This window comes from Achroia grisella, unplaced genomic scaffold, assembly GCF_030625045.1.
Source record: "Achroia grisella isolate CSIRO2021 unplaced genomic scaffold, CSIRO_AGI_Agris_v1 utg483, whole genome shotgun sequence".
Taxonomy (NCBI): domain Eukaryota; kingdom Metazoa; phylum Arthropoda; class Insecta; order Lepidoptera; family Pyralidae; genus Achroia; species Achroia grisella.
In genome coordinates this window covers 100,620-127,419 of record NW_026712886.1, presented here as the reverse complement: position 1 = coordinate 127,419, position 26,800 = coordinate 100,620, and the positions used below count along the sequence as shown (strand labels likewise).

Below are 26,800 nucleotides of genomic sequence, written 5' to 3'. Positions count from 1 at the left end.
AGAGACTATTATGATATATTATATGTCAAATCTACCGTCAGTTCGAAGTGCTGTCGTGCTGAGAAACTCAGCTCGTATCCCTCGTCTCGTCTCTTCAAATATTGTTTACAACAATACAGATTATTTTTTTTAATTCAAATTTGGAAGAATAGAGTGACCACCAGCACATGTTATTGCAATTTTGTCAAAAGCAAATAGTGTAATCAGTGTTCGTAACCCGAACAGACCAGTCCCCACAAGCTGCACCCGTTCACGAGTATGACGGATATTGTAAATTTTAATCTCTTTAAAATCAGAAACAATTGTAACAGCTTTATATAATCAAACAGGAAATGTACAAGCGTATTTTCTTGTTAGTTAATTCTGTGTACAGCTCCATACGAGCCATTTAACATGGCGGCAGCGACGCGTATCCCGAAATAAGGGGCTTAATAATCCTCGGGGTTTATATAAAATAATTCGGATTAGCCTTTTGTTTCCGTAATGCCCGTAGCTGACATTTTGTGTACTAATGAAACTATTTTTGGGATATTTTGTCTATAAATACTTAAATGGACTTTGTTTTTAGGATTACAAATAAAACTCTAAAACGTAAATTTATTGAATATGTGAGTTTTAACGTCCGTCTAACTCTATTGACGACCTCGGTGATATGGCGGTTTGGCACACCGCTTTAGTTCCGATGATCGCAGGTTCGATTCCTCGCACGGTACAAATATTTGTATTCATGAGTATGATTGTTTGTAACGGTATAGTTGTTTTTTATGTATATTATATATGTATTAACAAAAAAAACATATATATAAGTATTTATATCAGTTGTCTAGTACCCATAACACAGGCTCTGCTTACCTTGGAACTAGATGGCGCTGTGTGAATTGTCCAGGGTTATGTTATTATAGTATAATGAATAATGGAAAATCATTATTCATTATACTAAATCGTTTCTAGTTTTTAATATGTTGTCATTTATTTATAATGAAAATTATAAAATATTATTTGTCTTTGCAAGAGGGAATTTTTTTTTAAAATAGGCTGAATAATTATCAGTTTAAGACTTTATAGAAAGTGGTACGTCTCTCTGTCTACCAAATTTCTGCCGTACAGTTATTTATAAGCTGTATTTCAGTTGAAGGAATCGCCGTCCTAACCCGGAGTGAGGGTCATGGTTGTTTAAAATTTGCTTGGTTTATTATGCGAGGCCCATGCAAGAGCGAGACCCCCTGCCCTGCCCTGTTTGCCACCCCCTAAAGCCGCCACTGGTTGAAGGTACCGTAACCGATACGATATTGAAACCTTCAAGAAAAGAGCTTATTCCTTTTTAAAAGGCCGACAACGTACTTGCAATTCCCTTGGTGTTGCGGGTGCTCATGGGCGGCGGTAATCACTTACCATCAGGTGAGCCGCATGCTCGTTTGTCCCCTGTGTTATAAAAAAAAAAAGGTTGAAGTGGCAGTGAAATTACTAGGTAAATATTCAGGCATAAAATTTTAATCCTTCGAAATGACATAGGTTTCCACTGACGTACATGAAGACGTCATGTCAGTGGTGCTATATTATGTTGAGATATATAAGAGACGATTATCACTTACCATCATGTGGCCGTCAGCCTGTTCGCCATTGCAGTTACCTATATAAATAAACTATTAAATGGTGTATCATACCGTGAAAGATAATTATATCTACAATTATCAATAGATGTTTATTTATTCATGCTGCACAGTTCGCGATCTGTGATTGAACATGTAAAAAATACCATTCCCATCTGTATAACATTGAAGAAAAAATTTAACGAAATCTCTAATCTGCATAACATTTCTAATCAAGAATCCTGAACATAACTTACTAATTTCATTACTAAGTCCCAATTTATAACCAAAATATTTGATACAAAGTTTAGCTGTAGATTTATAATTCGGTTTAATTGTTATATATGTACTCTTAAACTAATTAAATTGTAATTACGACAATTTTAAACTAACGCAACGTCTACTTCCTGGGAGCAATTTTTTTTTGGACTTGTTGCATGTAAAATTAGTAAAAACAAAGCATTCCAAGTCGGTACCCTGATTTTTTTGGTTCTCTTTATCCTTTAAAGGATCCCTGGAAGAAAATATATAATTTTCATACATGGACTTTGACACTAAAGTGCACTTTGACATTGCATACCGGTTTTTTTATTATTAATATGTTTTACGGCTCTGGATACAAGTCCTTTTTAACCGGCTTTATGAATGAAGTGTGTATATATATATCAGAATTCAGAATACTATCAAGATTCTACTAATAAGACAATGGCTGTATAGGCCTTTTGCCTTTCCCTGGAAGTAGAAAATATGAACCAAAAAAAGTTAAATTAGACATCTGTCACTGTCAGGTTAACTGTCATTACTGTTATGTCATTCGCTTCTCACTATCTATCCTGTGCTTAAATTATAATTTTAAACTCATGTTTTATTTATTAATCAACTTATTTTATATCTCATATTATTAAAATGAATTAATAATCTTCTAACTATGACTACTCAATACAAGAAATTTACTAGACTCATAGCTAAATGGCCTGTTGACAGCACCAAAGGTGATAGGTTAGTACATTTTTTAAGAAGAATTATAACTTTAATAAGATTTACTTAACGAGTCAGGGTTGTTTCTTTTCAATGTCATTTATTTTCACAGAGATCTCGGGAAATTTATAAGAGATAAAGTGAAAGCGGCATTCGAAACTACAGACAAACAAAATCTAGATTCCGAGTTTTGCAATCAGCAGTACAACTCCCTAAACAAAATAGCGGATAATTATTATAAAAATAAATACAAACGTACAAGAACTAGTACAGCAACCGGCCTTACTACTGAAGAGTGCAACGTGATACTCTCCAGTGAGGTTTTAGACTATTTAAAAGAAGAAAACAAAGGTTTCTTCCGTAAAGTATTTAATTAAAACAAAATGTATTTCAAAAATCTATATAATACTGTATTTATTAGGAAACTGTCATACAAACAGCTTGAGTACAAAGACCATGTCCCTGTTATGTTAAAAAAAGCCATAGAATACCTCAATCCTAAAGATGATGAAGTTTTCATCGATATGACATTTGGAGCAGGCGGTCACTCAAGAAGAATACTAGAATCGGCAAATTGTAAATTAATTACTTTAGACAGAGATCCGACTGCATATGAGAAAGCTAAAAATCTGGCAAAGGAATACCCAAATCGTGTTGTCCCACTTCTGGGAAAGTTTAGTGAACTACCATCTCTTTTGACAGCAGAAGGAATAAATCAGTCTAGTATAGATGGGATATTATTCGATTTTGGCTGCTCATCGATGCAGTTAGATACAGGAGAAAGAGGATTTTCTGTCAGCAAAGATGGGTATTTAGATATGAGGATGGATGGAGGGCGGGACCCAAATCAGATAACTGCTAGAGAAGTACTCGCAACAGCCGATGAACATGAGCTGTATAAGATATTTAAGATATATGGAGAAGAGAAGAAAGCTGCTAAAATTGCTCAAACTATAATACAGGCAAGGTACATGATAAAAAATATAGATACAACTAAAGAATTAGTTGACATTGTTAACTCCTGTTGTCCAGATGAAGTTAGGTTGGACAAGTTACAACGACCTCAATCAAATGCCACAAAAGTTTTCCAAGCATTGCGAATATTTGTAAATAACGAGTTAAACGAACTAAATTATGGCATTGTACTTGCTAAATACTATTTAAAATTGAATGGGAGACTTGTAACTATATGTTTTCATTCTTTAGAGGATACAATTGTAAAACGGCACATAGGTGGGAATACAATTAATGAAGTAGCAAATCCAGTACCATTAAAGTATCTCAGTCCATTGTTAGTGCAAGATCAGGACACAATAAACGAATTCCTTGATACTCCATGGAAACCACTAAATAAACATGTGGAAGTTCCTACTGATGAGGAAGTTGAAATAAACCCCAGAAGTCGAAGTGCTAGGTTGAGAGCAGCAATCAAGATAAAATAAATCTGTGTACATAATTTAGTAGATTAGCTGTTGGTTGCCTTGTGAGAATGTAAATATAGCCGTCACTTTTATAGAATGCACTGAAAATAAATGTGCTAGAGAAATTTATTATTTTTATTTCTTTTATATAGGATTTTACCAAATGATACGCAGTTCCTTCTACAGGTGTAGCATTAGAAGACTTTTTTTGTAAATACATGTATAATATAGAGCACATCCAGACCGTTACAAACAATCATACTCGTGAATAAAATTGTTTGTACCCTGCGAGGAATCGAACCCGCGACCATTGCAAGTAAAGTAGCGTGCTTAACCACTAACCCACCGAGGTCGTTAGTGGTTAAGCACGCTACTTTACTTAATTCTTGAACTTTATCATTAGTTGACTTTTATACCCCTTAGAAACCATCAATTTTGGAGTGATGTAATTATTATTACACTCTAGCACAGATGATATTTCCTTTATGTTATACTTAATTTTATTATAACAGAATAATAAACCCTAATACCGTTACCCGTTCATATGTCCTACGCATAATAAGGTAAACGTCATGTTCAAACTTATTTTGATAGATTGAAAAATAAAAAAGACATTAAATTATGCTTTGATTTATTAATTTTCTACCATTAAACGTATTGTAACTAATACTAATTTAGGTGTACTATGCATTTTGTGTCTATAATCCAAGCACTATAATTACAATGTAATTAATTACACAAAACATTACTGCATGGCTTAAAATGCAAAACGAAGTGATTAAATTCTATTGACAAAATAGGGACTAGATAACTACATATTTAAATTCTGTACAAAATAATTTTTCAGTATTAATTTCTACATTCTAAATGGTAAGTTTTTAAACGAACTAACCATATTTTACTCTCAATAGAATTGGAATATACATTACAATAATAAATGTAATTAATTTAAAAATATAACTTTTCATAAACCTAGTTTTATTATATTACATTTTTTATTAATAAAAAGTAGAATGCGAGAACATAAGTTATATCAGATAACAACATATACGCTTTAAAATATAATATTCCGATTATGACCCAAACATTATATTTAGATATATCTCTTTCAACAATTGAATAAGTGTTAAACATATTTAATACTCAGTAATAACGATATACAATATCGTTATAGCAAAACTTCAAAATGCCATTGCACTACTTTAATAAAACAAAAACATCCCCACAGCTGGAATGTGGCAAAAGGTACGGGTAGCGTGTTTGATGTTTTTAAAAATGGCAGTGAATGAATAAATGATAATATTTAAAGAAAAAACAAATAATGATTTATACAGCACATAAAAAACTGTTAATTTGTTATAATTTTTTTTTTTTTTCCCATATTCGTCCATCTCCTTTTCAGTGATGGAACAGGCAAAGATCCTTAGACCGTACAGCCTAGTCTACTTTTAAACTTTTATAATTTTAAATAAAATGTCTACCTTTGATTTTTTTAATACTACGAAGGTGGCAAACAAGCAAAGGAACCATCTGATAACAAATGATAATAAAAATCTTATTATAATATTACTAAACTTCCCACCGCGTCTTAGCCAAGGTTAATCATAATTAACTTAAATTCAGTGCATAATTTGGAAAATTACGACGATACAGAGGCAAACGGCGACTTTGTCTTATATTAATTATAGATAAATGTGAATGGTAATGTTGTAATCTTAATTAATTTTGTACCACAGATTATATACTAATTTGCATACCAGATACAATATATTTATTCAAATTCAGAGGACAGAGTATTATATAATGGCATCCATCACCATACCTATTAGTAATTAACAATAAATTTATTTTCATTTAATAAACTAATATAACAATATCTTCTAGCATACGCAAGCAATACAGGTGCAACCCTTACTATTAGTGTGTCAAGAATAGATACTCTATTTATTTCAGGTGCTTTTAACTATTGGTGTACCGAGAATAGATTCTGTCTTTATTTTTATAGCCTGAGGGCAAATGTGCATGTGGCTAACCTAATGGCAACTGATTACATATATAAGCACCTGCAATACAGGAGAATCTGCAGTTGTTATATGTAATAAAACACCACATCGTACTTACTTGTACCAACTATACAATTTGATTTAATATACTCTAAGATCTATACTATAACAAAGTCGTAACAAAAATATTTATTTATACATAAAGTATTTTCGAATCAAATATCCATATACGGAATCGTTTTTATTTCCATATCTTTATTATTTCTTTGTTGTACAATAAAACTTGTACAAAAAGCAACTTTAATATCGTCTGGCGAACTTTAAAATACCAGTTAACATTAAGTAGTTGGAAATAAACAGGAAGCGTCATGAGTGGCATGAAGACGTACGATTTAAATATTAGGTACTACTGAAATGTGTTAAATTGTGTTATTTCTAAATAGCTACCTATACACGTACACTTTTACACGCACGATACAGCCTTCACGCGTAAGAGTGTACATTTAAACATAAACAAAGAGAACTAGTAATAGCGCGCGCATTCCCGCGTCCTTGAATCGTGCGTGCTTAAGCGTCATTTTGTAATAAACAATTATCATTGCAAAATGGCGGACATCTGACTATAGAGCAGAAATATAATTATAAATTTATTGATAATTTATAAATGTAAACCGTGTCAAGGTAAATAAAATCTGAGCTAAAATAAAATTTTTAAAGAAAGTGAAATGACATAAAACTTACTCGCAAAAGTGTGATCACAGAAAATAGTTAAATGCAATCACGATTGAGCGCACTGGCTTTCTCACTGATCGCGCGTGAAAGAACGTGTCGTGTACAGGCAAGCTTATAATGTGTGTAAGTCATATAGCAGTTGATATGAGTTCAAGTTCTATACCAACTTACTAATATTTAAAATATCTAAATGCAGAATTTTTCTTTTACATTCTGTGTCTCACAATTTTTACTTAATAGAGGGATTTTTTATACAATTATGCTGATATGTTATGTACGGAGTTATAAAAATAGACTGTGTTTATCCTATTTCATTAATGGGTCCTTAGAGGTTAAAAACAGAAGCATAAAATTTTTAATATCTTCATCACTTGCTATATGAGTAATTAATTATAATTCAAGAAGCTTAAAACCAATTATGCCATGTTATTGCAACATGGCAAGCCAATAAAATACGATCTTTAAAACGGCAACCCAGTCATGGTTAATCCTAATAGCATAAGGGACAACCAATACATCAGGCTTACCTGATGATAAGCTATTACTATCGTCTTGAACACCTGCTAAATTGCAGGTACCTACAATTCCTCTGGTGTTACAGAAACGTATATTTATTTTTTTGAATTTTCAACTCAATCAGTTCTGATATATGCTCCAGTGTTGAGTGTTGAAAAATAGTGGACTTTATCATCTCTTTATAATATTATTTCGCATCTCTTTCTATCAGTTACTCCGATTGAGGTGTAAGTGGAATAGAAGAGAAAGAGAATCATCATAAGATTACATATTATGGCTTATTAAATATTATTATATATTGTAATATACCTAGACATGTTAATTTAGTTTTAAACTTCTTGTCGTTCTACTAAAGTGTTACTTTTCACACAGTAAATAATCGGTTATTTATTTAAGCAATTCAGTAGAGTATTATCTATATAAACATTTCTTTGAGTTCAAATAAGGTGCATGCATTGATTGATTTGCATGGAAGCTAATCAAAATAAACCTGATTAAACCTCGTATCATTGATTTAAGTCAATGATTAATTCAATTAATATTTAATCAGTATATTTCATTAATCATGCGTCATATTGTCTCATCAATAAATATCATAAGTCTCAAACTCATGTCGAAATACATTATTTATTATTACATCCACTTTCAACGTGTGTTTTGGTGTTCATTCAAAGCCGAAATTTTAATAATCTACGATACACATACATTATATATATATTATGGAATTAGGTATTATTTTGCGGAAGTTTCATTACTTAATGAATTTATATTTAAGGTATAAAAATATATAATTAATAAGAAAGGGTGCATATATTTTATAACATTATTGCATATACACCAAATAGTGTTACCATAAGAAAAAATCATGCCGTTATTTTAAAATAATATTGTTTGTATTCCTAAAATATGAAAATAGTACTGATAAATAACATCTTTATTACTATATATTTTATATTTATATTATTGATTGTACATTAACACGTAGTACATATATTGTATATGCACATGTTAAAAAAATGGCGTTTATTAAAACAGGTAATTTTCTAATTAAAAATAAAATAAACTTGTGTAATTTTTTCGACAAGTATATATTGCAGCTCCGCCTCTCTCCAGTACTTTATAAATCGAATGACAATACTTTCGCTCAACAATAGCTCTTAAATATTAACCTCCATATTCATAAGACCTAAAGCCTCCAATTAACTATTGTGTGTTTTATCGCCTTTTTTTAAATCAAGAAAATAGCTTCAAAGAAAAGGACAAATCAACAACAGACCAAATAACCTTCAATAACTGTAATCCACCACTTAGTATTAATAATACCCCGGCCTTGAGTCTATACAAATACACTTAGTAAACCGTGGAAGTACAGTCAACAAAACAGTCTGTATCCTTAAACACTTGGAAGGTGTGACGCGTATCGTCATAACTTTATAGCAAACTGTACGTTGATAGTATAGGATCCAGTGCACCCTTACTGCCCTCGATCTTTGTCCTGTTATGTTCTGTTGACAGACGATAGTACGTTGGCCTTTGCCCGGTCGGTGGCGGCCGCTGCTGCTTCTCGCATCTCCTTGAGCGTGTGCGTCATGGGCGTCATGGTGTGCTGCGAGGGAACCTGCCTCGGGAACATGCTGTGTAGGACGTGGTTGAAGCCATTAACCTGAAAAAAAATTGTTTATATATTTTTATAGGTACATAATTATGTACTGTTACGAAGTAGGTCGATTTTAAAAGAACTGTGTAAATATTATGAAGTCTTAAGTGAGGATCAGTGACAGACTAACTTTTTCATTCGTGAGTAATTGGAAAGGAACGTAAGAATTAATATTGTCTTAAGAAGACAGTATGTTAAAGAGAAAGTTAACAACGACTTAAGTCGCTGGAAGACCTGTGTTTGTCATATAGTAACAGTACGTAATTGTTTATATCTGCGCTATCATCCACGTGACCATAATTGACCAACACAAAAAAACAACATACATTTCTTAAAAGCGTTAAAATTTATATGGCGTATATGTACGCCATATAAATTAATAACGCTGTGTGCATATGTATGTAATAACGCTATTAAGAAATAAGTGTTGCCAGGTTAGCTAGGAATTTTATAATATATAATCTCAAGGTATATAAAGATTGAAGAAAGAAAATTTCGTGATGAATTCCTAAACTACTGAACCGAATTTAAGAAATTTTATATGTATACTGACAAGAGTGGCCAAGAAATCTATATTTTTTGACGTAATTATATCTTTTTTATGATTCGGCATTAAGAAATACAAACAACCCTAAATTCACCCTTCTACCGTCTACGCCAATTATTAATATCTATATTAATTTATATGGCAAATCAACATTTGCCGGATCAGCTAGCTAATAATAATGCTACAAGTTTATAAATAGATGTTTACAAAGTACTAAATATAGAACTGTAACTAATATGACCATCTGTCATAGTCACTACCTATACTGAGCCCCAAAAACAACATTGTGTTATATCAATATTTTGCCCAATTTTTTTTATCATGCACACACACATTCAAAAAAGAATGTTTATGTTTATTTCTAAATGTGTGGCTTGCAGTATGATTAAGCGATTATTTCGTGAAAACAAACGTCAATCATAGTCTTAAGATAATTCGTGAGATATACTGCATAATACTCGAGTGTGCATAAACAATGTTGATAATTGCTATCTAATCTCTTTATAGTACATGATAGGTCAGTTTTAGGTCATGATAATTAATGACTATTATAATTATCTAGCATTTTGAGTTAAATTTTTATTTCTTCACAAATAAGAATTATTTTCTTCTAGCTGCTCCGCGCAACTTCGTCTGCATTATATTTCGCCCAATTTCCATAATATCTTTTTTAATTATAGTCTATATGTTATTCTGATGTATTAAGCTATACTACTGTTAAGTTTCATCAAAATCCATACAGTAGTTTTTGGGTGAAAGAGTAACAAACATCCATACTTACAAACTTTCGCATTTATAATATTACTAGCAGTATACGCGACTACGTCCGCGTGGAATTTAATTTAATTTTTCTAAAATAAAAGTAGCCTAAGTTACTTCTTATTTCATCATCTACCTGCCAAAAAAAGTCCCGTCAAAATCGGTCCAGCCATTTCAGAGATTAGTAGGAGCAAACAGACAAGACAGACAAAAATTGTAAAAAATGTTAATTTGGTGTATGTATCGTATTTATATTCATATTCACGTATGTAGTAAAAACGGTTATTTCAATATAACAAACAAACACTCCAGTTTTATTTATATGTATAGATATATAGATTAAGATTAGCATACTTGTACTTATACGACAACACTCTACAAGATTTTTTTCCGAGGTGAACATTGCAAGAGGTGGTGCAGAGGTGTACCTGTGAAATATTTCTACCGCCAAGCAACTTGTATTAGCCAAGCTGTCTCGGTTGAAGGGCGGGATATGACAGAGAAATTTCAGGGTATATACATACCTGCATGGCAACTTATGTCCGGAATGGCAACGAGATATTTCATTTATACATGCATAGAGATAGACCACCGAAGCCATCTCAAATACCATTTATATTTAAACTAGCTACTCGCCCCGGCTTCGCCCGGGTGTACATGTATTATACATATAAACCATCCTCTAGAATCACTCTATCTATTAAAAAAACCGCTTCAAAATCCATTGCGTAGTTTTAAAGATTTAAGCATACATAGGGACGGACAGACAACGACCGCGACTTTGTTTTATACTATGTAATGAATAATACAATATTTCCATACCATTTGTGTACAATTTTTCCTGAACCTCTCAACGCCGAATGCCCGTATTGCTCGTGAGAAGCCGAATACTTGCGAGTCGATCCACGCTGACCGGCGCGCGATGGTCTGTCCCGGACCCGCTGACCGGTACTCCACCCGTTCCACCACACTCTGATGAAATAAAACATGTTTGTTTGTTTGTAAACCTTTATTGTACAATAAAATTACAAATAAAGGGACACAGTTGACTTAAAGAATAAATGCGTACAATGGCGGACTTATTTTACTACTAAAGAGGACATTAAAGAGGGATAGGACTATTATGGCGTGCCTTAGGAGAGGCCTATGTCCAGCAGTGGACTGTAGTGGGTTGATGACGAGGACTATTAAAAAGGAATTTCTTCTAGTCAACCTTTGAGTTACTGAGAGGAATTGTAGAGTGGTGGTAATAGGTACAATAAATAATACGCGTTTCTTTGCTATTGCATATATATACACGAAAATAAACAAAGATATATAAATTAATATAGTATTATATAAATAATAAGAATATATAATATAGAATATAATTTAATACCATAATTATCCTGACGGTCCTAGTGTTTACCCAAAATTGAATTATATTAATTTATAATACATCTATACAAATAAATAAAATTTAAGTTAATTTCAAATTAACAGTTTCTCACTGAATGCATATGAAAGTATATACGGTATTTTTATCAAAAAATTGTTTCAACAACATTTGTCTGTCTGTCTGTTGGTTTTTGCCAACCTTTGAAACAGCTGGACTTTCACTCGCAGATATGTCATAAGGAATAGTTTGGGCTACTTTTATTTTCTTAATTTTAATTCGTATTAATAAAAAAAAGAAAAGTTCAACGCTGACGAATCCACGGGTTTAGCTATAGACAATATAAGATAAGTTTTTCGTAAATAAAACTTCTTTTGACAAATATAAGATATAATAATTTAACTACTTAGTACTGACACTAATTTTAAGTTAAGAAAAAGACTCGCAATGTATTTTAAAATATTGTCAAAAAATATTTTAAAAGAATAAACTAAGCGAAAAAATAATCATAGTAGGAATAATGGTAAGTAATACGTTTACGATGGAGACGGATAAGCCAGCCATCATTGGGCTGAGTCGTATTTTTGTGGCGGCCAAAGAACCTTCTAACACTAAAACCAGTCTAGACATCATATAGAGCGTGACTTGCTCAAACTACCTATTAGATTTATCATTATATGAAAATTAATTACTATTCCACTATCTAATCATTACCTACTCCTGATAACAGTCACTAGGCACTAGGAAATTATATTTATAACAGGTTTATCGTTCTGATAATCCAGTTACGACCTAAGATCTTCTGCGCTACAGATAATATAAATGGATGTACCAAAAGCCTACAAAATAGTGCATTCAGAAAAAATATTCCAAATTCCACAAGCTACTTTGAATCAAAAACAACCTTCCTACAAACGAAATAGAGTACAATCTGCTTTATAAGTCACTCAGCCTGTTTGTTATAGAAAAATAAAAATCAATCTTTGTCAGAGGCACAGTTAACTCATCATACTGCCTAAATGCTACCTTCATATGTCAAAGGGAAATATGTAAACAGTAGCCGTACGTCTAATTAATCAATACATTTGACCTTGATATACATCACATTGTCTTCGTCATACACAAGTGACGTAGGTGTGTATAAGCAAGACGGAAGATAGCACGCTCTTGTTTAGCAGTTTTTTATCAACTTGGCCACTGTGATAAGGTTATAACCGAGATGGATGACAATGCAAAAGGTTATACGAGTAAAAAATAATTAAAATATTGTGTTCATAACGCTATCTCAATTGTCTGTCTATGGACTTTAGTTTTGTAAATAGATAGTTGTAGCAATAAAAATATTAAATTATATTAATGGGATATAAAATTTTATGACGTATAAAGTATTACAAACAAGATAAATGTATAGAAAATCAATGTGATAAATTCCAAAAGAAAATAATCGATACGCGTATTTTGTAGGTATTTGGAATGGCATATAAGCTGATGGTAAGTGGTAACTGTCGCCTATACATACGCCTATACATGAACGACACTACGAATAACATGTTATCCTGTGTTGCCAGTGATAACACTTATGCATTGCCATTTCTAAAGAGTATGGCGTTATTCCTACATATCCTGTAATTTCACTGCCTTATCTTCACTTCAACTGAAACACAGCTACTTTGTAGTTAAATAGATCAGACTGAGATACACACACAGACGTGTTTTAGTCTACTTCGTAAGATCTCCCTCCGATCGTTCCGTGAAATGGGGATCTAAATTACGACCGACTGAGCGGAAGTTCGAACTTCTAGCGGTGTCCTTAGACTAAAGTCGTATCCATCAAGCAGGAATTGGCCACCAGCCGCTTCATAAGTCCTTCCGCGGGTTTTAAGTGTCATATCCACTCGCCCGCTATAGTTCGGTGAAGCTGTAAAGGCCAGCTGCAGCCAATAGCATTACAATGATTCATAAATAATGTTTTATAAAATTCTTACCATTACTTTTGTATATCCTAAATTTCTGGTATATGTCACTAAAATCTTCTTCTCGGGATCCACAATGCTTTCCTCAATAATTTTGACTGACTTCGCGTTGAAGAACCTTTGAAAAATGTATACAAGATTTTAAAATAGTAGTTAAACAATCTGAAAATTTTACAAGTTCTCAATTATAAATTGACGGTGCCGGCGGTCTAGCGGTTTAGCACACCGCCTTACTTCCTATGGTCGCGGGTTCGACTCATGAATACAAACATTTGTATTAATGAGTATGATTGATTGTATCGGTCTGGGTGTTTTCTATGTATAATATGTATATATTTACGAAAAAAATCTAGGTATTTATATCTGTTATCTAGTACCTATAACACAAGCTTTAGCTAGCTTACTTGGTTCTAGATGGTGCTGTAAGAATTGTCCTGAGATTATTATTTTATTATTAAATTTAAATTGTATCTGTGAGGTTGTAAAATAATCAAGTCTTCACAAATGTTATCCCACATCAGACAGTCTGTAGTCTGATAAACTTCAACTATATATTTTTTTGACATTAACCAGATTTAAACTCACTACTCTTCGGCACAAATTTGGCGAAGTAACGACTAGGCAACTACGTTCTCAAACTACATAATAGCAAACATACCTACTAATAAAATGAAAATACAGCTGGGATTATTTACAAGATGTACAAACAACATCTGTACATGTAGTCAGCGCACGATACACGGCACAGAAATGACATAAAAGAGATGCGTCATTTTTTTATTAAATCCTATGACGTCACTACTACGTATTCTTAAAGTTTTTCCGCATTTACCAGTAAATAGATTTACGAGCGATATTTTTTAATATGCAGTGCATATACCAACAGTAGCATCACACAGTACCATGTTATCTATCAAACAAATGGAAAAATATGTGCATGTATTTTTATTCGAATCAGGTATTTAAGGAAGTCTATTTGAGTACTTAATGGATTTATATTATTTTATTTTATTCCGCTACTAATAGCATGTGTGAGACCACAAATATTCAGTACGGAAACCTGACAACCGCTACTGGAAGCGTTATGACCTTCTCTATTAGTGATTAAATTCTGACTGTTATTGAAATTGTAATTATGGGTGTAGAGTTAACAACGGTCGGAATTTGATCACCAATGGTATATATAAAATGAACAATTCGAAATCACTATGCCTACACTCTTGTGTGTTTTATTCATACCTACAACGATATACTTAAATTGTAAAATATCCTAACAAATTCACTTAATGTACACCTCAATGTGGAAGAGGACAGTGACTTCCGAAACACAGTTATTTTCTATACCTACCTCAGAAGTCAGGGACTTCATACATTATTTATTTGTATAAAATATGTGAAATAAATAAATTATTATTATTATTAATTATCTTTTTACATATATATTTATACGTATATTTTTATATACAGAGGCATAATACCCTGTTACGACATATACTAAGATAATAATACCACACTTTGATTAGTGCTCTAAATGATGTATCCTGTAGGATAAATAGAAAAGGAAAGGAAATAATGTATTATTTCCTAGTAACGTGCGATGATATAAAATAAATATATTATCATTAACTTTTATTTATATACTTATACAACTTTAATGCACATAATTAAAAAGTACGGCTTAACGCCTTGCGAATCTCCAAGTCCACAAATAAATAAATAAAAACAATGGGTGGTTATTTATATTTAGTTACAATATTTTATTACTTCTAAAACTTAAATACCTTAAAAAAAAGGGTAAATGAATATTTACTTGTTACTACATAAATTTAGATTTGATAACCTATCGATTTTCATGATAAAAAAAAACAAAGAAGTAGGTGTATATTTTTATCTGACAAGCCTCTTGGGGATAAAAGCATGAACATATTATCGATGAACATATTATCGAGCACAAATAATTTATGGTAAATAAATTCACTCAACGTATCGACTAGGTTGCACTAGCCAGTTACAAGTTCATTAAGTGTTAAATTATTTGTGTTAAGACCTGACTTAATATATATAAATATATATACTAGCTGTACCCGTGACTTGAATTTAACTTTAGTTTTCTAAAAGAATTTTTCTAAAATAAAAGTAGCCTAAGTTACTCCCCATTACATCAGCTACCTGCCAAAAAACGTCCCGACAAAATCGGTCCAGTCATTTCAGAGATTAGCCGGAACAAACAGACAGACAAAAATTGTTTGCAACATTCATATGCATGTGGTAAAAAACTGTTATTTCAATATTACAAACAGACACTCCAATTTTATTTATAAGTATAGAGTATAGATAAGAGTAAGCTCAGATATGATGGCTAATAGAGAGTTGGAACCGTTCGAATTGGACTGGGGATCGGAGTGGAGATTTGAACTCACGACCTCTTGGGTGTAATTCAGGGTAGTAAACCACTAGGCCATTATACTCTTAAAATAATAATATTTGTTAACCGCGAGTGTATAAAGTAACTAAAGATTTCTTATCTTAACGATGTACCCTATACTACAATATAATGCGATCTGACTAATTTTTAGACAAAATAACGCGTCGTAAATTTGTAATGCAAACATTTTGCCTATGAGCAAGCTTTGTGTAAGTCCTGGTAATTATTTTTATAGACATTTGAAAGATTATAAAGTACATTATATTCCTTGAAAATACATACTTATCTTGTTTATGATTCATATTTATCAAAAAAACCTAGCACTAATGTTGTAGATATGAAAAGTGAAAAAAATATTTACCACATCAATGTTATTGTGTTATTATACACATACAAAATATAATATAATACTGTACAACATTTCTATACAAATATCTTAAGAATTGTGAAACCAGACATTTAACAGAATGGTTCCAGGGGTAACTGTGTGTGTGGGGAGACGAAATTGACATGGTGTATTGCTAGCAATGTAGACATTAGTCCACATTACTAACAATGCCCTTGACCTTAGAATTGTTTTTGTTGAGGTTTAACATGGTTTGTGTAGCCAATCATTTCAAGAATCAAACCTGCAACCATTGGAAGTAAGATGGTGTGGTAATCTGCTGAACCACCCAGGTGTTTAGTAAATAGCGAAATATATATTTTTAGTTATATATCTATAATATTACCTTTCACCCCATTTGGGTACTCTATTTGTTTTCGTAAGCACTCTCTTTGTGTGGAGGCATCCATCTTTAATCTGTCGACTCAAAGTATCCTCTGATAACACATGTGTACTGTAACAGAAAATATTTATTTTATGGCCTTTACTACACACGGATGATATATAAATACACATATATAAAAAGTAGATGTAGAAAAGGGATATATATAAAGGGATACACATAAGCAATGTTAATGTTCTACTCGCATAAATATTTTTTTAATTTCAATTTAGCATTATGATCTTATTATTGTACCAAAATACATAATATTAGTATGTATATATTTGTTACAGTAATATTGTAAGTGTAAAAGTGTGTAAACTGTGGTAAATTTTACTCCTAACTAATTAGAAAGATTTACATGAACTATGGTCCACAGATTAACAATAACCTTAATTTATACAAAACAAAACTATATAATACAATTTACTTAGTATCTTCTACTAGAGTTTATTATTATAATTTTTATGATAAAGATTTGAAGATTATGGAATGCATTGAAAAATAAATAAGTAAATACAAGCTGTATGTTCTTATGATTCATAAATATTATGTCAAGGTTATTTACCAAAACAAAACAGCCAATTGAAGTAATATTTATAAAAAATATTTTTATATTAACTTTGCTGTTTTATAAAACAGAATTATATATAATATATATGTCAGTATACATAATCCAAATGCTTTGTTTAATTCTTTTTATAAGCATCAATCATCTACTCAAAAAAAAATTTTATCATTACTACTATATGCAAGCAAAATAAGTTGTATATTATAAATGTCTTTGCCATCTAAATTCAGTTTTATAATAAAAACAATATACAGTTTTATTCAGAAAAAATATACAGTGATTTATTAGAAGGTCTTTTTTTTCCAGTCAACTGTTCAAGGAGAGCTGCCTTTTTGTCATTTAAAATTATGAATAATTCATTGTTAAACATCACAATAACAACAGTCTATACTAACTTATCTTTATTAAGTAATAAGTATATAGATTAAATATACCTTTGAGGATTGGGATATCTTTTCCAATAGCCGCATGCAACTTGATCCCAACTAAAGTTGAAGGTCGACGTATTTTCATAGTATCTTGCCATTGTTTCAGATTTTTCGATTTTTTTTTATGGAATGATTATTAGTAACAGACTTCGATGATCACCACAAAACCATACTCGTTTCGGCAAAATTCCCTGTCATTAAAAAAATAGTATCGTCCGTAATTTTGTAAACAACGTGTCCACAGATTATATGACAACTATCGGGTTACATAAATATCTATTTGGGTCAATATATTAATTTATAGAAGGCCCACCACTACGGACGAGGGACAATGTGTTTGTGATTGTAGTCACGTAGTAAAATTCATTAATAACGCGATGCAAAAGGTGCTGTATTTATTCAAAACAATAAGTACTAGAAATCCGTGGAAGGGCAGGAAATATGCAACACTTAGACTAAGACCCATAAAATAATAATTATTAAATAAATAGTTTAATACAGTTAAGAATGTATAAGAATAAAAAACTCGTACGATCCTATCACTAAGTTAAAATCGACAGAAAATATACATAACATACCAATTTGCCGGAGGCACTTTATATTTGTTTTTATTCCAATATTATACACTGTTGAAAACCAGTTGCAATCACCTGTAGGACCTCAGTGACCTATTTTAAATTGTAGATGATCGACTGAACCGCAAAACACATGTTATCATTCATATTTCAGGTGTTTTTGATAAAATTTTGATATCAACTTGACAGATAATTCCAGACTAAAATAACATAGAGCAGGAATAGGACGGAGAGAACATAGACTATAGACTCTTTGCTTAAAATGGCGTTTAGTGCAGCAGCGGAAATGGTATATGAAATTATATAATTTTGGATCTATATAAAACTAATATTCATAGAAGTCAGAGATTTAATTAAATTTATTTAAATTATATTTTATTACACAATAATTTTAACACTATTCTTAGAAATCTAAATTGAAGAAGATCTTACCGGAAACCACGCCGTATTTGACGTCTGGCGTCAAATTTTGAACATTACATTATCATAAAAATATATTTTTATCACAAATTGAAAATAAAATGAATGCTTATAAAGATTATATACAGAATTTGCGAAATTTAACTATGAAGGACGCGTGTCTTCTTTTCAATACAGATATAACTCCAAATCTAAAGCAGTATGTTTATTTGCTCGACAATGTTAAATTTGACGACGAATCCCATCACGTGTTCTACGGTGAAGTAAAGAAAATTATTACCAGCTTCTTGTATTATTATACGGTGACAATGGATGATATAATTATAGAAACTGATCAATATTCGCATATTACTGATAGGAATGAACTCCTATGTTTGATGGATAAAACTATAGCTGTACATCATATCCACCAAATATCTTTCGGAAAAGATTTTTTACCGGTCCAGTCGCCATTCGAAAAGCAAACGTATGACGAAATACAAGTAAAGTACAAGAAATTTACTGAAGAACTTTACTTGCTTAAAAAGAATATAGAAAATCTAGATAAAAAAGAAAAAATAGAAAATTTTGCTATGAAACATTTCAAAATTGCTCTTATAAATACGAGTAATGTTTTTAAGTATACGCACAATTATATTTCGTTGATGTTAGCAGATCGAGTAAGTACACACACAAAGACAAAGTGTTTTCGATTTTTTTTTCATGGTATGGTTATGAATAACAGACATCGATAGTTAATTGGTTATGGTTAATTTTCGGCAAAATTCCCTGTCATTAAAAAATACTGTCGTCCGTAGTTTTGAAACCATGTCTCCACAAATTATATGACAACTATCGGATTACATAAATATTTATTTGGGACAATATATTAATTTCAAAAAGGTACAAAGTTGTTTGCGTGAGTACCTTTGTCTCACGTATTTCAGCCGCTAAGCAGCTCGCTTTGTAAGCTGTGTTCCAATTTAAAGGGCATGCTGATTCATGGAGTTATATTAGTTGTTATGTAGGAAAGACCATTGATTACAAAAGTGATCATGTACTAGGAGCACAAATATGATCGTGTACCCACTAGGATGATATATTTTGTGATATCCATGATGCTCTTCATATCTATGGTAGACGGTTTGCATTTTTTCATCAGGTCAACTGTTTGCTATTGTATCTACATAAAAATAAAAATAAGTAGCTAAATGTAAATATTCTACCCAAGTATTAGTAACAGAAGTAGTAATAGAAGTTCTACCCAAACTATAACCCCTAGCTCCAAGCATTCTTTAATTTTAGATTATTTTTTAATAATTTATTAATTAAAAAGATATGTTTCGTATTAGAATGTTAATAGAATTGAAATAATTATCTCTTACCTTTAAAAAAATTGGTAATATATAATGAATACAACCCCGTACTCTTCATGTCACTTGTGAATAGATATTTTCTGGGTAAACGCACTACATCTTAGATTTCGCCATCATTTTCCACTGGATAAGGTAAGACCAAATCCATTTATAATAGTAAAAAAATGTTTTCAATCCAGCTACGAGATATCCAAGTAAGCTTAGAGGAGATATTACTGCGTTTGCGCAATAATCTTCGGAGCTTGGAGAATAAACGTAGTGAGAAAGTAAACCTGTTGCTGAACCAGCTCTATGACAAGAATAAGGAACAGCTACAAATCACAAGACAGCATAGGAAGTGCTCGATAGAGTATGCTGAAGTAATTATTTAGTAATAAGACAATACTTTTTATTTTGAAATATTTGCTAACACAGTATACCTTGTGTTATGGGTACTAATATATATCCTATTGCTTTTATATAACAAATGTTTGTGCTCTTAATTTGTATTATTTTTACGAATCTATTATTATACGCTAACTTGGGTGTGTATGGATGTAAGTTTTATAAGGCGATTTTATTCATCTGTGTGTCCCACATAGTCACTGGTACAAAGCTATGTTTATATGTACTTAGAACATATAAAATTTATAATACATACTATTTCCAATACTTATTCTGTCCATTATCAAGAATACACTAGTAACATATTTGTTCAAAGCCTGAGGTCTGAGAAAATAAACTGCAATTTACTTATTTAAAAATTGTATTAAATTCAAATTGTTATGTTCATATCTCCATTTTGAAGGTGAATAGAGCTATTAATGTAATACATGAAAAGATTGAAGATTGTAAATATGACGTACCAATATCCAAATTGCGTGAAGAGGTACAATACTGGGAGGAGAGAGTAAAGGAATTTCACAAAATTGCCGACGGTCTATGGAAACTGAACGCTGAACGAGCTGAACTGATAAAACAGGAAGAAATCTACAAATCTATGCAGTAATGTAGTTTTTATAAGTTGATTTCTATAATAATTTAGAAAAAGAAGAAAGTAATTGAGAGTTGTTATACGAGAATAATTGTTAATACTTAATGTAAAATTTCTAGCACCTGGCGACAGGCCGCGGCCTAGTATAATTGCTGTATGAATCTCATTTTTTTTAATATAATACGCTGCGTTACTAGCTGTTAATTCAACTTTCCAAAGATGCCAGAATAAAAAAATAGTTATTTGGTTTTTAAAGTATCTATCCCAAACAAATAGTCAAATCTTGTCTCTTTCTAATTTACCTTGTCAAACTCCACACAGTCCTGGTATGGTGGTTAAGTAAAAGAAAAAAAATATCTTTATTTTATAAGTTTGATAACACATACAGTGTTTAATTCCTGATAAATTTCTTATTTGCATATCTGGTTGCATCATAGCCTTGTCATCTTCGACATTCTATTGGTACCTCACCAGCGTATATCATTATTACATATATATGGAATTACGATTTTATCATCGTCTACATTAATGCCATATCAAGCAATAGCCCAAAAACCAAATTTGCCTAAGTAATATCGTGACACCTCGCATTTTTTCAGAACTACAGAGTTGCCCGGATCGAAATTGCAGTGTTGGGAAAATATGGGCGAGAATTTCAAGGAAAAGAAGGAAGAAATAAAACAGGCAATAAACGACGCAGCTAAAACACTGATAACCTTTTTTTGCGTTAAAGGTTTGGTGTTTCTTTTTCGGCTTGCCTAAACAGTTTATTAGAATGTTTTATATGTCATTCATTCTGGTATGATCGACGATCTGCATGTTTATTATCAGTTGTGATAAAGGGAAGATATTCTCTATTTCTTGATATTTTGGTCGCTTGTTAGCCATTTTGGCACTTCGCCCCTATTCTAATCAGCATCTAATTTACCTGAACTCTCCTTCGAACCCCTTTCGATGCTTTAAGACTTAACTCATATCTGTCAGACAGGAATTGGCCTACATCCGTTTCATAAGTCCTTCTGCAAGTTGGTAGTGTCTTCTGCACTCGTCTCCATTTTTCTTCTGGTGAAATTGTAAAGGCATTAATGGCATTAGATTAATTGGAATAAAATTACATGGAAAAAAGTAAAGACGTTTTTTATTTTCAGGTAGTGATCGCATCTTTTATATGGATGACTTGGGACCTTACTATTTGGATGAGTATAACCATCAAGTTTACTTCTTCGATTACGGCATGAGCATCTATCACTTGAACTGCCAGGGAGATTTTAAAGAAGTAAGTTATAGATTAAATTTTTTTAGACAACTTAGAACGATTGATTTTATTCGGTTTTCTGTGCCTGCTCTGTAAGAGTCCCGATGTGATGCGAAAATATCCGACACCGACTTCTTCGAACATTATTATGATATTCATAGTAATGTATTAAATAATAAAAATAGTTATATATTAAATGTATGTTGCTTATTTAGACAATAGTTTCCCTATTGAATAGTTTGTAGAAACTTCAGATGAGAATATTTTCTTGTCTACACTTTTTAGGGCGTAATTTTTCAGTAGTATATTTTGAACTTGTAGGCATAAATATTTTTGCGCATTGTTGGGCGCTGGTATTATTTGTTGACGAAAAAATCCTGAATCTTTTATTACAATTACAACTTGGTAATAATTTACCTATTTAGATTTCTGATAAAGAGAAATACCGCTTCGACGAAAACGGACGTTACGTGGAAGACGAAAGTGGTCAGAAGGTATATCGCTGTGCTCCGTGCACAAGCACTTATCGACTGTCCGAGGATGGACTTCTGACTAAGGTGACGAAGGACTGCGGCCACTCCGAAATGGTTAATAAGAAGTGCCGGCTGAGGATCAAGGACCCCACTGATGTGGAAATATTGCCAACGCAGGATAATATGAATATAAAGGGTGAGGCATGAGAATATTCATAAATAGGATACAATATAGGTGAACACTATTATTTTAGGTAGACCAAGTACAAAGTTGTCTGCGTGGGCACCTCTGTGTCACCTGTGTCATCTGTGTTACACACGCCATACAGCTTCCTTTGGAAACTGTTTCTGTTTATATTAGGCACGTGGTTGTGGAATAAAAGTTATATCCATCACATTTAAAAAATATAACAGATATGGCTTACATGCAACTCTGATGAAATCAAGAGTACATTGTTTTCCTGCTGTATATCCACTGAATGTTTCCATCAGTCTAAGAGTATGAAACCTTAGTTGACAGCCTCAATGGTCTAGGAGTTCAGCACACCGCCGATAATTAACGTACCGTGAGAGGAATTGAATCCGCGACAATCGTACGGCGTTTGGCTAAACTATTAAACCACTGAGGCCGTCAATATATATAGTACATATTATTTATTAACTTAATTGCTTAAAATAAAGGAAAATTAGACCCAGAGGTGGTAGAATACCTGTGGAACAGTTTGGGGCATGTGTTGCCAGATGCGTTGCACGACGTGGCTCGCGATCACACCAGAAACCCCATACAACACCTCGCTCACAAGCTGCTCCTTTATAAGTATGTCTATTATTTTTTAATTCAAATTCTATATCATTTAGTCTCATAGGAATCTTTCGGCCATGTATATTAATTTTTATTCAATTTGAATAGCATTTATTTACATAGGAATCTTTCAGCCAGTTTATGTATAGACATACACAAGTGGCCGAAAGATTCCTGTGTGACTAAATGATAAAAATAGTTTTATCGTAATACTTACTGAACGGCATTTTGGCTAGTTACTGTAGTTTAAAAGATGGTAGGTATATTAATTCAACAAGTCTGGTCAAATCAAACTGAACTGGTATATTAGTTTCATGTTTTTTTATTTAAATAAGTTTCGCACCAAAACAAACAGAGCAGCAAATACAAAATTATCATAATATATAAAAATTTCATGTAACTTACATATTTGTCCATAATGGAATCCTAAACTACTGAACTGATTTTAAAGAAATTTTATGTGTACTCAGTAGGTCTGAGAATGCTCATTTTATCATCCTCTACTGGTGCCTCCCCAGTATACCGTTAGCTTAGGCGGGTGCGCCATTCTATTATCATTAATATATATCATCATCATCATCATCGCAGCCCGGAAGACGTCCACTGCTAGACATAGCCCTCCCCCAAAGATCTTCACGACGATCGGTCTGCTCGCTGCTCGCATCCGATGCCTGCCAGCGATCTTGACCAGATCGTCTGTCCAACTCCCCTTATTAATATGTATATATATAGAGGTATATTTAATTTTAATCATTTACATATCAGATACAATCGGACACGTATGGAACTACACGAGAAAATGAAAGAAGCAAAAAATTACCGCGCCAATGTTTATAAGGAACGGAATGAGGTGAGTTTTTATTTTCAATTTGTGTTATAATCTTAACTGCCCTTTTAACAAATTCTATTTTTGCTTGCCAAATAGCTTATTTTATAGGCTGTTTCAGTTTGAACGTATTAACTAACATTTAATTTCTTTATCGCTTAATTGTAAAGTCTTTACTTGGAACCGTATGGAGGACGCGCATATTGCTAGCAATAGTGTCAACAGTCCACGTTACTAACAATCCTGTATATTCCACTTACACAAGTTAATCAACTTTTTAATTTTATTTGAAAATTGTTATATTTTAAGATATTCGTATATATTTACCTTTATTTTCTTTAGAACTGCGATTATTGGACAGGGATATAACATAGTACTTACAGGACAAATAAAAGTTGATTGACCCAAGTATTAAGTACAGGTACATAAATAATACGTCTCCGCAGAAAGCATCTAAAGCTAGTCAGGCATGGATGAGGAAGCAGGTGAAGCGACGGAAGCCAGAGGAATCAGACGATACTCAGGATAGGTTCGTCTTCGAAGCTCAGATGGCTGCTCAGGATTTCATCAACTATCTCAATTATTTTAACAACTAATGAACACAATCAGAAGCCCATTTTAAAATATAGGTGTAAAATTTCTGGTTTGTTATTAGACCTCCGGGTTTAGGGGTTTAGCACACCGCCTTACTACAGATAGTCGTGGGTTCGATTCCTCACACGGTACAAACATTTGTATTCATGTATATGATTGTTTGTGTCGGTCTGGAAGTTTTCTATGTATATAATATATATGTATGTATGTAGTTTTATCAATTGTCTAGTACTCATTACACAAGCTCTACTAAACTAGGACCTATATGGCGCTGTGTGAACTTGTCTAGTGATATTATATTGTTGTCTTTTTAGATTTCATTTGAAGTATATTGGTTACTAAATGTAGAAAAAAATACTTACGTTTTGACTTTAATTTCCTTTTATTATTCAGCTTTAAACTACTGATACTATACTTCTCAACAGATTATATGATATTTAAATAATATAAACACATAATAATAGAGATATATTCTTACGACTGTAAACTCGAAGGACTGTAATCAGAAGTATTTAAACTGTCTATTAACTTAACATGGAATGAACTGGGTCATCCACACTAATAAATATAGTATTATTTAGTTGCTGTTTGCGTATTTAATATTTTGACTCTAATGAATTTGTGCTATTTGGTATGTTATTTTATTTGTTATTTTTATCCTTATTTAAAAACGTAAAGTTAGATACACTTGTTTAAAAGAGCAACATGCAAATTTCTTAGTGGTTCTTCTCGTGACCACTGCTTGTACCACTCATTCGGAGACGAACGAGTGGTAGATTAAAAAATAAACAATACTTTCTACATGAAATTAAATGAAAAAGAATTTGATTAATAAATTTTCTATTCTATTCTATATTCCATTGGTAGTATATAATTCATGAGTACAAAATTATGTAAAACGTCGTCATTCGATAGAAAGTAACTACCAGAGTAGACCAGCTGGACCTCATTATATGTGTAAAGGTTACGAATTGTTTAATGGACGAAACCAATTGAGAAATAAAATAAACAGTGATAAGGTACAGGTATTTATTGTTCATTAAGCGTCTACTAGATTATAACGAGACACACTTCGTAAGACAACGCCGATTGACAGCAAAATAAAAAAAAACAACCTACTTATCGCCAAGGATGGACCAAATTCCAATTCAAAACCCAATGCCAGTAATATTTGGTTCAATTCGAATAACAGAACTATCTAAACTAAATATAACCTATATATTATAGCACTATGAAACATTGTAGAATTCTTGTATGAGAGCACATAATTATTAAAAAAAAATATATATTCATAAAAATCAATCGATAGTTTGTACACGACAATGGGCTGGATAGGGATGTGATGATGATAGGGATCTGTTACATATGCTTAATGTCCAGGAACCCAGCGCCGCTAAACGTCATTCATTCTACTAGTGCTCGTATGCACTATGATCAATATTTTCTTTGATTAGCAAATATGTTGACGGGCCACATGTTAGTAAGTGATAACCGTCGCGTCGCCTATATACATCATAAATAGCATACGAACATTGCACACTTTATGATATAACGTCCGTGAATACTATTCATTCCATTCCGAATGACAGAAATATTAAGACTGAAAATAATGAAATTTCCCTACCTCATCTCGCCCTTTAATCGAAATACAGCTTATAAAGCGAAATGTTTTGCGGTTGAAGTAGTTGAGACTGAAATCACAGACCTCTTTTTACAAAGTCTGTAGATGTAGTATATGATCATAGTAAATATTATCACTAGTCAATGTTCCATATTTCGATCATTA

At 32.1% G+C, this 26,800-nt stretch overlaps 3 protein-coding genes across 3 annotated transcripts; 2 read left to right on the top strand and 1 right to left on the bottom strand.

The window, feature by feature from the left end:
* The first annotated feature begins 2,407 nt into the window (after positions 1-2,407).
* Positions 2,408-4,115, top strand: LOC131845735 (probable methyltransferase-like protein 15 homolog). Its single transcript, XM_059194829.1, is given in 2 exon segments — positions 2,408-2,588; positions 2,680-4,115. Coding segments are annotated over 2 exon segments (1,401 nt in total). The 5' UTR covers positions 2,408-2,517; the 3' UTR covers positions 4,010-4,115.
* Positions 4,116-7,169: 3,054 nt separating this feature from the next.
* On the bottom strand, positions 7,170-18,517 carry LOC131845728 (protein preli-like). Its single transcript, XM_059194821.1, has 6 exons — positions 18,320-18,517; positions 17,748-17,932; positions 16,707-16,814; positions 13,563-13,668; positions 11,025-11,174; positions 7,170-8,902 (listed from the first exon to the last, which is right to left on the bottom strand). The coding sequence occupies exons 2-6, from the start codon at positions 17,837-17,839 to the stop codon at positions 8,738-8,740; spliced, it is 621 nt and encodes a 206-aa protein (XP_059050804.1). The 5' UTR covers positions 17,840-17,932; positions 18,320-18,517; the 3' UTR covers positions 7,170-8,737.
* Positions 18,518-18,807: 290 nt separating this feature from the next.
* On the top strand, positions 18,808-25,212 carry LOC131845738 (uncharacterized; the record flags this gene model as incomplete). Its single annotated transcript, XM_059194831.1, has 9 exons — positions 18,808-19,395; positions 20,271-20,450; positions 20,879-21,075; positions 21,664-21,797; positions 22,213-22,340; positions 22,745-22,988; positions 23,474-23,609; positions 24,360-24,444; positions 24,867-25,212. Coding segments are annotated over 9 exons (1,842 nt in total), but the record flags the coding sequence as incomplete, so codon positions are not given.
* Between the last annotated feature and the right edge of the window lie 1,588 nt (positions 25,213-26,800).

Coding starts and splice junctions, on each gene's coding strand:
- LOC131845728 (XM_059194821.1), bottom strand. CDS start 17,839: ATGGCAAGATACTATGAAAATACGTCGACCTTCAACTTTAGTTGGGAT. Junction 16,815..17,747: donor AGATATCCCAATCCTCAAAG/GTATATTTAATC, acceptor TTTCTGTTACAG/TACACATGTGTTATCAGAGG. Junction 13,669..16,706: donor GTACCCAAATGGGGTGAAAG/GTAATATTATAG, acceptor CATTTTTCAAAG/GTTCTTCAACGCGAAGTCAG.